The following is a 12,245-nucleotide window of genomic DNA, read 5'->3' on the forward strand; positions in this document are numbered from 1 at the left end:
ACACCACCCCCCTCACTCCCAACACCACCCCCCTCACTCCCAACACCACCCCCCCTCACTCCCAACACCACCCCCCTCACTCCCAACACCACCCCCCTCACTCCCACTGTCTATTCTCCTGCAATTACAACACGTCAAAGCCCTCATTGGGGTGGGCGTGGCACATGCCCTGATGGCCACTCCACCTGCGTCAGTGGCGGGGCCGACCAGAGCCACCTCTGCAGGGTGGTGGCCCCTTCGGCCCCCACCAGTCCCACAGCCGCGCCACCTTTCCGGTAGCTAACCAGGGAACTGTGTGTAAAGTGCGACGTTCACCCCACCATCACCAGAGGTGGTATTCGTGCAATGGCCGGGGTCATCGAATCAAACCCGGTTGCCTGGTGCTGCGAGGCAGGAGTGCTAACCACTGTGCCACCATGCTGCCCTAGCTGAGAGTGAGGAAGCTTTACTCTGTATCTAACCCCGTGCTGTACCTGTCCTGGGAGTGTTTGATGGGGACAGTGTAGAGGGAGCTTTACTCTGTATCTAACCCCGTGCTGTACCTGTCCTGGGAGTGTTTGATGGGGACAGTGTAGAGGGAGCTTTACTCTGTATCTAACCCCGTGCTGTAACTGTCCTGGGAGTGTTTGATGGGGACAGTGTAGAGGGAGCTTTACTCTGTATCTAACCCCGTGCTGTACCTGTCCTGGGAGTGTTTGATGGGGACAGTGTAGAGGAAGCTTTACTCTGTATCTAACCCCGTGCTGTACCTGTCCTGGGAGTGTTTGATGGGGACAGTGTAGAGGAAGCTTTACTCTGTATCTAACCCCATGCCATACCTGTCCTGGGAGTGTTTGATGGGGACAGTGTAGAGGGAGCTTTACTCTGTAACTGAGCAGTAAATGTCGGAAATAAGAACAGGAATGGGCCACTTCAACCCTTGAGCCTAGTCCTGAGATAATAAATTGTTCAAGATATTTGACATTTTTTGTTTTGCTTTTCCTTTCTGTCTCTTCCTGAGCCTCTAATTCATCCCATTTCCTTTTCTGTCATATCCCTGTTTCTTTCTCAATTCTGTTCCAGTGGTTAAGGAGGTAGAATGGTACGCAACGGGTGAGAGGTTACAGGGGGGGGCGGGGGTGGTGGTGGTGGTGGGGGGGGGGGGGGGGGGGGTGTGTGTGTGTGCAGTAATGTGGGATTAGGGTGACAATTGGATCTTACTGAATGTGGAGCAGGCTGCCTACTCCTAGTTCGCATAACAGTCCGCCCCAATATTCACGGCATTCCAGATGCCCCGCCATTCCCGGCATTCCAGATACCCGGCCATTCCCAACACAAATGATCCAGACTGAAGAGCAACAGAAGAATTGAATGCCTGTTGCTCATTGTGAGGCTCCAAACTCCACTAAACTCAGGGTTTACAAAGTTCCTGGGCCCCAGCTCAGTTATTCCTTTGTGACAGATTCAGGGTGAAAGTGGAAGGAGTGAGTGTGCAAACAGCAGGGGGCTAATCAAAGGAGTAGCTGTGGTAAATTGGAACTCTCAGATTATCACCGTGTCATTGGAAATTACACTGATTATAGTGAAATCCGGAGCAAGAATTATTCTCCCAAGAGCTGCAAAAGCTTGAGAGGAGATTGAAATGATTTCTTCAAAATTTTGAGGGGTTGAGTTAATAAGGCCGACAGGAGGGTTGGTAAATCGAGGATACAGAATTTTTTATAATTTCGTTTTTATAAATTTAGAGTACCCAATTCATTTTTTCCAATTAAGGGGCAATTTAGCATGGCCAATCCACCTACCCTGCACATCTTTGGGTTGGGGGGGTGAAACCCACGCAGGCACGTGGAGAATGTGCAAACTCCACACGGACAGTGACCCAGAGCCAGGATCGAACCTGGGACCTCGGCGCCGTGAGGCCGCAGTGCTAACCCACTGCGCCACCGTGCTGCCCCCGAGGATACAGATTTAAGCAAATTGACAAAAAGGTCCAGAGGGAAATGAAAAATGAAATGAAATGAAAAAATAAAAATGAAAATCGCTTATTGTCACGAGTAGGTTTCAATGAAGTTACTGTGAAAAGCCCCTAGTCGCCACATTCCGGCGCCTGTTCGGGGAGGCTGGTACGGGAATCGAACCGTGCTGCTGGCCTGCTTGGTCTGCTTTAAAAGCCAGCGATTTAGCCGAGTGAGCTAAACCAGGGGGGAAGGGGATCTTTTTTAATGGACAGAGTTGTGATTGAGGACGCACTGCCTGATGGACGGTGGAAGCAGATTCAATAGGAACTTTGAAAAGGAAATTGGATGAGTACTTGGAAGGAAAAGGTTTGCAGGGAAAGAGCAAGGGAGTGGGATTAATTGGATGGCTCGTTCTGATGGGCTGAAGGGATACTGTGATTCGCGTTTCTGTGCCTCGCAGGATGTGAAAGGGATTACCCAGTGCTCCAGCCGGCAGACCCCTCATGGTGATACCCCGCTCGCTGTCACTGGACAAAAGGTCATTCTCCTCCTCGAGTTTCTGGAGCTGATCTTTCAGTCTCTGGTTCTCCCTCTCCAGTGCCTTGATGCGCCGCTCTCGCAACATGACCACCTCGGCCTGTGCCTGCTCACGTCGCTGCAACTCCATCACCTGCTCCTGGAGTTCCTTAACCAGGTCAGCATACAGTCCCATCACCTTCATACCACTGTCTAAAGCAGGAGGAACATTGTCCCCTGGGAGGGTTGAAGTTGAGGCTGGAAGATTTGGCACGTTTTCCTTCCGTAACGGCTTAATGGGGAAGCTGCTTAACAAAGAGGGCTGGCGGGAGGCACTGTGGGCAAGACTGGCTCTAGCCACAGTGGGAAATGGGAATGGTTCACATCGGAAAGTCAGTCTGGAGGAGTCACCCCAGCATGATGGCCGTCTGCTCGGGGCTGGATTGAAGTCACGGTGGGTCACTGGTGAGAACGAACATCTCTGCCTCTTGATGAACCTTTGGCTAGTCTCCTCTTCCTCCTCAGAATCTAGCAGCTCGAGACCAGGTCTGCATTGCTCTGTTGGCCGAGAAGGAGACTCACTCGGACCAATCTCAGTGTCTTCACAATGTCCAATCACCTGCCTGAACACAACACAGTAAAGGATGGGGTCTTAGACGGCTTTGGGCAAGAGGCATCTTTTCCCCTCATAAATGCAAAGGAACAGGCGGAGGCCATTCTGCCCCTCGAGCCTGCTCCACCATTCAGTCAGAGCATGGATGCTCTGTATCTCCCCCACTCTGCTCCATATCCCTTGATAACCCAATCCAACAAAACTCCACCTCAATCTCCAGTTCTCCAATTATTCCCAGTCCAGGATTCCATCAGACTTGCTCCCGAATGGCCCAGCTGTAATTCTGACTCCTTGCTCTCAACTTCCCACCATCTCAATCTACCCTATCAAATAGTTTAATTTCAAACACTTGAATTAGATCACCCCCTCACTTCTCTATACTCAAGGTAGTACAAGCCTGGTCTCTGCAATAGAATTTAGAACATACAGTGTAGCAGGAGGCCATTCGGCCCATCGAGTCTGCACCGACCTACTTAAGCCCTCACTTCCACCCTATCCCCGTAACCCAATAACCCTTCCTAACCTTTTTTGGACTCTAAGGGCAATTTATCATGTCCAATTCACCTAACCTGCACGTCTTTGGACTGTGGGAGGAAACCGGAGCACCCGGAGGAAACCCACGCAGACACAGGGGGAGAACGTGCAGACTCTGCACAGACAGTGATCCAGAGGGGAATCGAACCTGCGACCCTGGCACTGTGAAGCCACAGTGCTGCCCACTTGTGCTACCGTGCTGCCCAATCTGGTCTCATAATTTAGCCCTGGTAAAAATCTAGTGAATCTGTACTGCTTACCCCTCCAAATATCCCCTTCCTGGGCTGCGGTTCCTCGTACTGGATGCAGTTACTCCCGATCCAGTCCAGTAAAGGATCTGGATAACTGAATCCACCAACTCAAAAACATCTAACCCGGCTGATCAAACCTGCACTTTCTAAACGCAGTGACAAGAGTGAGCCCTATTCCTCTCCGGTCCTCTTACCTGTGAGTGTGTGGCTGAGGCCCAGAGTTCTGTGTTCTGCAGGTGAAGGCGAACTCGCTGTTCTGCTGCCAGGGAGAACTGGATGCTGGGGATTTGGAATAGCAAAGCTCCTCATTCACGTCTCCAATCCACTGCACATCTCGCTCCTGTTCCTGCTGCTCTCCCTTTGTCAATACTGCCAGCTGAGTATAAACAGGCTCAGTGGCTGCCTGTGGCTCTCCCAGCAGACTGTTAGCCATTCATCTAAAACTGAAAAGAGAGATTTAAACCCAGAACATACCCCAGAAACTGACACTGATTTAAACCCAGAAAACTGACACAGAGTTAAACCCAGAGCAGATGTCAGAAACTGACACTGATTCTATCTTGTCACAACACAAGGCAGGAAGTCCCGGCTACTCTCTCCTTTCATTGGCAGACAAAGCAAGGAGGCGGTTCTGGTTTGTCAATCTGCATTCTCTTTGGTTCCAACAACTGCCAATCTGCAGAAACGGAACAGTTTCAGCGGCACTGGGTTCCACTTCCATTGAGGAAGTGCAGAGGCCAACTGTATCCTCCAACTGTATTGGTCACTCAGCTATCAATCAAAGTTAAATCCCCCCTCCCCAGCAAGCTCCAGAGTTTTATTGGTAAAGGTAGAACATATAAGATCCTGAGGGATACTGACTGGTGGACGTGGAGAGGATGATTCCTCTTGTGGGAGAATCTAGAACCAGGGGTCATCGTTTAAAATGGAGATGAGAAAATATTATTCTCTCAGAGTCCCCAGTCTCTGCAACTCTCCGTGAAATGGCAGCAGAATATTTTTAACGCAGAGGTGAATAGATCCTTTAATGGAAAATCTCAGTAGGTCTGACAGCATCTGTGGAGAGAGAAGGGAGTGAACGTTTCCAGTCTGAATGACTCTTTGTCACAAAGATTATTTGTGAGCAAGGGTTAATAGGTTATCGGTATCATAATATACACCAATATATCATGGTGCAGACACACACACTGATGGACATACACTAGGACCAATCAACATGCACAAACACAGCAGCCAATCACCAGTTAGAACACACTCACTATAAAGACAGAGGGCATCAGTTTTCCCACTCATTTGGGATGCTGCCTCTCAGAAGCACAAGAGCTTATAGTTTACAGCACAGATTCTCACCACATGCTGAGTGATTCGACTGGTCAGGACAGGCACAGGTCTATAGTTAATCTAACATTGTGTAATTCACAGTAATAGTATGTTCAGCAGTTTATAGTTTAATAAAATAGTGTTGTACTATTTTAAGTGTTGGTGGCCTGTTTGTGTTTCACGGATCCAGAGCACCCAACACATCAATCGGGGGTACGGAATGCAAATTTGAGATTAGATCATAGAATTTACAGTGCAGAAGGAGGCCATTCAGCCCATTGAGTCTGCACCGGCACATGGAAAGATTAGCCTATCTAAGGCCTCATCTCCACCCTATCCCCGTAACCCCATCTAACCTTTTTGGACACTAAGGGCTATTTATCATGGCCAATCCACCTAACCTGCACGTCTTTGGACTGTGGGAGAAAACCGGAGCACCCGGAGGAAACCCACGCAGACATGGGGGTGTCAGATCAGCCATGATCTTATTAAATCCCCAAAAATGCAAATCTTATAATTATGGAATAACACAGCAGAGAAGGAGGCCATTCAGCTCATTATACCAATGCTAGCCCTCTGACACAGAACTATCCAATTAGTCCCACTCCCCTGCAAATGGTTTCCCTTCCAATATTTTTCCTGTTCCATTTTGAAAGTTACGATTGAATCTGCTTCTATCCCCCTTCCAGGCTGAGCATTCCAGATCATCAATGGGTTGCATTAAAAAAAAGTTTCCTCATTTTGCCAATCATCTAAAATCTGAAACGGTCAGCGACCTGGTGCCAGTGGTATATTTCTCCTTATTTACTTGACCAAAGTCCTGATTCTGAACACCTCGGTTAAAACTCCCCTTAACCTTCTCTGCTCTGAAGAGAACAATCCCATCTTCACCAGTCTCTCCGCATTCACTGAAGTCCGTCCTCCCTGGGAGCTTTCTAGGAAATCTCCGCACCCTCTCTACATCCTCCCTAAAATGAGAAACCCAGAATTGAATACAATTCTCCAGCCAGGGCGTACCCAGTGATTTATAACCCCTGAGAATAACTTACTTGTTCTTGTACTCTACACTTTTTAAATGCCTTCCCAGTTTACTCTGACGCTCACATAGATTAATGTACATGGGGAGAAAAGGGAATGAATTTGATACAAAAGATTTGTGATGGGTTAATGCCTCGGCCTCGTGTGCGGGGCTGGGGTTGATTTGATGAAAAGTGGGATACAGGGCACATTTAACGAAGGCAAGGATGAACGGGCTGTTTGAGGGGGTGGAGGATGTGGTGATCACAAGTTAACCAGATGCAACACAACTGAGCGACCACTAGAGGGAGCACGGGAGAGCCATATAAATACATCAGGACAGGAAGTGAGGACACACTCTTCACAGCAGGCGGGCTGATAAGCAGGACACAGCAGGCAAAGCTGGTAGTTAGCACTGGAAGGTAGTTCTAGGTCGAGCTCTGGAAACTGAACAAACCCACAATAAAGCATCTTCTCCACACTTGAGACTGCGAGCTTTATTAAGACACGAGGAACAACACATGGTACCTAGGAGTGATTTCAGACGCTTACGACAGGACAACTCAGCTGCAGATACAGAAAGCACAAAATGGCATGGAAATCTCCTACTGGACATTTGACTGGGGAAGACATCGCTAATTCGAGGATGTGGCATGGATACCCACCTCAGCTGGACACGACTGGTAATGTAATAAATGTCTGGAAAAGGTTCAAACAAATGTTCGATTTTTATCTCATAGCTAATGATGTAGCAGACGCCTCAGACAAAATTAAAATAGCAATTCTCATCGAAGGGCCTGTCAATAAGAAAGTGTATAATGGATTTAAACACTCAAAAGGTGAAGACAGGAACAGCTTACAAACGTTACTAAACAAATTTGAAGAGTACTGTGAGAAATTTGAACAGCAAGGCATGCTCACAGTCCAACCTGCACAGAGACTGAGTGATGCAAGACTTAAAAAATCACAAAAAGATCAGGAAATCGCGAATGCACAGTACAGATCAAAAAGAAGAAATAACATGAATTTTTCACAAAGCCAAAACGCTGAATCCAGTCCAGATCGGAAAGAAAAGGTAACTTACAACTTTTAGAAAGAAAAAACGCTGAAATCCGCGATAAAATGGCGTCGGAGCACATTTTGCAGTCTCTGGTAAGCAAAGAACTACAAATCGCGTCCTGCGCATGCGCCGGAACCGGAAGTTGCGCATGCGCCGGAACCGGAAGTCGCGCATGCGCCGGAACCGGAAGTCGCGCATGCGCAGTTTACAAAAGATCGCGGCGCCGATCGTTATGCGCATGCGCAAGCCGCGCATGCGCAGTCAAAAAAGTCTTCGTCGCGGACCGTCATGCGCATGCGCAAGCCGCGCATGCGCAATGGACACCGAACCGCACAAGGAAAGAAAGCCGATTTGCGCATGTGCAAGTCGTTCCTACGCGTGACGTCATGACGTCTGAGAATCCTGACCACGCCCACTTAAAAGGGAAATGCCCGAAAATTGAAAACAAGACACTTAAAGTGGTAAAACCAAATTTTCTTGCCTCAGAACACAGAAAAACGCCTGAACTTAAACCAACAGTGAAAAACAACTTGCACAAAACCTTGGAAAAAGCTGCCTTCACCACACACAGTGAAGCGAACAAAAAGAATTCCGAAACAACAAAAGATGATTTGTTTTTCGACGATTACCTCTCAGACCTGACTGGGTCAGTCGGATATGCTTATCACAGCATCAGCGACACGGTCGCAAAGTTCAACACGAATCAACTCGTGGTAGAAGAATCCAACCAGGATGATTTGGTTTTCGGAGAATACTACTCAGACACAGCTGAGTCAGTCGGATATGCTTATCACAGCATCAGCGACACGGTCGCAAAGTTCAACACGAATCAACTCGTGGTAGAAGAAGCCAACGAAGATGAAATGGGTTTCAAAGAATACTACTCAGACATGGAGGAGTTATTTGGACATGCTGATCACAGCATCAGCGACACCGTTGCAAAGCTCAACACGACTCTACTCATGGTGGATGAATCCAACACCATGGTGCCATGGCAGCTCGTCGATACATTGGATGACAGCAATACCCAAGACGAAGACGACGCCACACAGAGAGCACAGGAAGACTCCACGGAGCGAGCGATGACAGGCTCCACAGTGCGAGTGATGAAAGACGCCAACAGGGATGCAAGCAAACACTCCCGGGCGGACACCAAGCATGAACAAGACCATGAAGGAAAACCCGCTGTACCTGAGCAACCGCAAGCAGACTATGAAAGTCTACCAAGCTCACAGGAACAAGAAGAAAGAGCGGACTATGAAAGTCCAACACGCTCACAGGAACAAGAAGCAAGAGCAGACTATGAAAGTCCAACACGCTCACAGGAACAAGAAGAAAGAGCGGACTATGAAAGTCCAACACGCTCACAGGAACAAGAAGAAGACAATGCACCTCTGCCCACTGCATGCGAAGACAGTGACAAGGTGATCACACTCAACGTACAGGATCACAGTGAGACTGACAGTTCTCAGCTTGTCTGTACCGAAGCACAGAGCGAAAACAGTGACAAGGTGCTCGCACTCGACGTACAGGATCACAGTGAGACTGACAGTTCTCAGCTTGTCTGTACAGAAGCACAGAGTCGGGCCACCCAACAGTCCAGAGAGACGATGCCGAAAGAAAACATGCAGATTTTGACTCCAGAAGAGGAGCACCTGGAGCCCAGAGAGACAACGCCAAAAGAAAACATGCAGATTTTGACTCCAGAAGAGGAGCACCTGGAGTCCACAGAGACAATGCCGAAAGAAACCATGCAGATTCTGACTCCAGAAGAGGAGCACCTGGAGTCCAGAGACATCAAACAAAAAGAAACCATGCAGATTTTGACTCCAGAAGAGGAGCACCTGGAGTCCAGTGAGATAACATCAACAGAAATCATGAAGATTTTAACTCCAGAAGCGGAGCACCAAGAGTCTAGAGAAACCACGTCAACTGAAATCATGCAGATTTGGACTCCAGAAGAGGAGCGCCGAGAGTCCACAGACACCGCGTCAAATGTAATCAAGAAGACTTTGACTCCGGAAGACGAGCACCAAGAAAGCAAAGATGCGGAATCCAATTCTCCACAACTGATTGATGTCACCTGCACCGATGCAACATCAGATCATTCGCACCACTCGCGAGACGGAATGCTCAATGACTCAAATTATCCACTCGGGACACTCATAGAGTATAACAAGAAAAACAAAAGTCAAAAGAAACACAGCAAGAACAAAAACAACATGAAGCGCGACAAGACCAACAACAATAGCAAGAAGCACAGCAGAAACGAGAACGACAACAGCAAGAAGAAAAGCAACATGAAGCGCGACAAGACCAACAACAATAGCAAGAAGCACAGCAGAAACGAGAACGACAACAGCAAGAAGAAAAGCAACATGAAGCGCGACAAGACAAACAACAATAGCAAGAAGCACAGCAGAAACGAGAACGACAACAGCAAGAATAAAAGCAACATGAAGCGCAACAAGACAAACAACAACGTCAGGCACAAAGATAGCGACAACGACAGAGGCAGAAACAACAAGAATGGCAACAAACACAACAAAGTCAGGAACAAAGATAGCGACAACGACAGAGACAGAAACAACAAGAATGGCAACAAACACAACAAAGTCAGGAGCAAAGATAGCGACAACAACAAAGACGGAAACGACAAAAACAGCGACAAGTACGGCAACGGAAACAACAAAAACAGGAACGACAGAAACAACAGCAATGAAACAACGACTTGTACACAATGGCAAAGCACACCAGCATCCAAGGCGGATGAGACAATAAATCAACACCACAAGCACAGAAAAAAGTCCATGCCAGTCAACATCAGTGATGTGACCATGCAAACACCTCGGGATGACGCATTGGGTACTTAAGATAACAAGGAACACCAACAACATTCACAGCGGACTTGCAATATCAATATCACCACGTCATCAACAACAAACAGAAAAAAAAAAAAGCTCTGAACAAATTCATCAAGTTTGGACTCATAAATGTGTTTATTAAGTTTGGACATATAAATACATTGGCTTTGTTAACTAAGGCAATAGCATCATCACTTGTATAGATACGCATATCATAAGTTACTGTTTTGTATAATTTTCCTTAATGATGTACAGAAACTATGTAATGAGAAAGAGGGGGATGTGGTGATCGTAGATTGACCAGATACAAAAAAAACAACAGAGCAAACACGAGCGGGAGAGCTATAAATACACTGGGACAGGATATACAATTTTCTTTAACGATGTTCAGAAAATATGTTAAGAGAAAAAGGGGGATGTGGTGATCACAAGTTAACCAGATGCAACACAACTGAGCGACCACTAGAGGGAGCACGGGAGAGCCATATAAATACATCAGGACAGGAAGTGAGGACACACTCTTCACAGCAGGCGGGCTGATAAGCAGGACACAGCAGGCAAAGCTGGTAGTTAGCACTGGAAGGTAGTTCTAGGTCGAGCTCTGGAAACTGAACAAACCCACAATAAAGCATCTTCTCCACACTTGAGACTGCGAGCTTTATTAAGACACGAGGAACAACACAGAGGATAGTTGTGAGCGGTGAGGGAAGGGCCCAGCCAATCATGTCCATATGTTTTGGTCCTGTTCGAAGTTGGAGAAATTTTGGGGGTCATTTTTCAGCACCACGTCTGAGGTCCTGCATATAAATTTGGAGCCGGATCTGTAGAAGGGTGTGCTTTTTACTCCACAACAGGCTAGAATTGGGTGTCACAGATAGCTGTGGGTGTCTCTCCCCTGCAGGCTTTGAAATCAATGACCCAGAAGCATCACATTGGGACCGCTTCGCAAGGGAGAGTGAGCAAGGCTCACCGTTTATACCTGACCGGTGACCCTGTCCTTATGCCACACCAGCTACCCTGATCACCACCTCCACCTGTGTGACTCTCTCTCTTGTCGGAGGCGGCGAAAACTACCACTTTGTAAGTGCCTCACTAGGGCTGCGAGAGAGGAGGAATCCCTGTTTATCCCTAACCAGCTGGTTCCTCCTGGGTGAGTGTTTCGAGGCACCTCAAAGATTCTCGACTGCGGAATTATGGCCTGGCACTTGAGGTTGACTTGGCCAGGGCAAGCAATAAGGGAACAGGCGAGACCACAACCAAGGTGAATTAAAATTAAGTAACTTATTCAAGAAAAAGGCCAGATTATGAAATCCACAACCCACACACACTCACAATTATGTCTATGAGAACTAGGATGAACGGCACAACGAAAAATCCTTACTTTGAACAGTTTTAGCAATGTTTTGCAAGAGGTTGTTACATACTGTCCCTTACCACCCCTCAAAGAACAACAAAGAACAAAGAAAAGTACAGCACAGGAACAGGCCCTTCGGCCCTCCAAGCCTGTGCCGACCATGCTGCCTGTATAAACTAAACACTTCTACACTTCCGGAGTCCATATCCCTCTATTCCCATCCTATTCATGTATTTGTCAAGATGCTTCTCAAATGTCACTATCGTCCCTGCTTCCACCACCTCCTCTGGCAGCGAGTTCCAGGCACCCACTTCCCTCTGTGTAAAAAACTTGCCTTGTACACCTCCTCGAAACCTTGCCCCTCGCACCTTAAACCTATGCCCCCTAGTAATTGACCCCTCTACCCTGGGGAAAAGCCTCTGACTATCCACTGTCTCTGTCTATGCCCCTCATAATTTTGTAGACCTCTATCAGGTCGCCCCTCCACCTCCGTCGTTCCAGTGAGAACAAACCAAGTTTATTTAACCTCTCCTCATAGCTAATGCCCTCCATACCAGGCAACATCCTGGTAAATCTCTTCTGCACCCTCTCTAAAGCCTCCACATCCTTCTGGTAGTGTGGCGACCAGAATTGAACACAATGCTCCAAGTGTGGCCTAACTAAGGTTCTATACGACTGCAACATGACTTGCCAATTCTTATACTCAATGCCCCGGCCAATGAAGGCAAGCATGCCGTATGCCTTCTTGACTACCTTCTCCACCTGTGTTGCCCCTTGTT

General features: G+C 47.7%; 1 protein-coding gene across 2 annotated transcripts in view; it reads right to left on the reverse strand.

Annotated features, from left to right (window-relative positions):
* LOC119953911 overlaps positions 1 to 12,245 on the reverse strand; it is a 46,186-nt gene that overhangs the window by 7,887 nt on the left and 26,054 nt on the right. For both annotated transcript variants that reach the window (XM_038778580.1, XM_038778579.1), the window contains exons 2-3: positions 4,046 to 4,294; positions 2,415 to 3,076 (exon numbers count right to left, since the gene is read on the reverse strand). In XM_038778580.1, the coding sequence (XP_038634508.1) occupies positions 2,415 to 3,076; positions 4,046 to 4,284 (901 nt within the window). In that variant the 5' untranslated portion in view covers positions 4,285 to 4,294. The remainder of the gene's footprint in view (positions 1 to 2,414; positions 3,077 to 4,045; positions 4,295 to 12,245) is intronic.

This window comes from Scyliorhinus canicula, chromosome 19 (genome assembly GCF_902713615.1).
Source record: "Scyliorhinus canicula chromosome 19, sScyCan1.1, whole genome shotgun sequence".
Classification (NCBI taxonomy): Eukaryota; Metazoa; Chordata; class Chondrichthyes; order Carcharhiniformes; family Scyliorhinidae; genus Scyliorhinus; species Scyliorhinus canicula.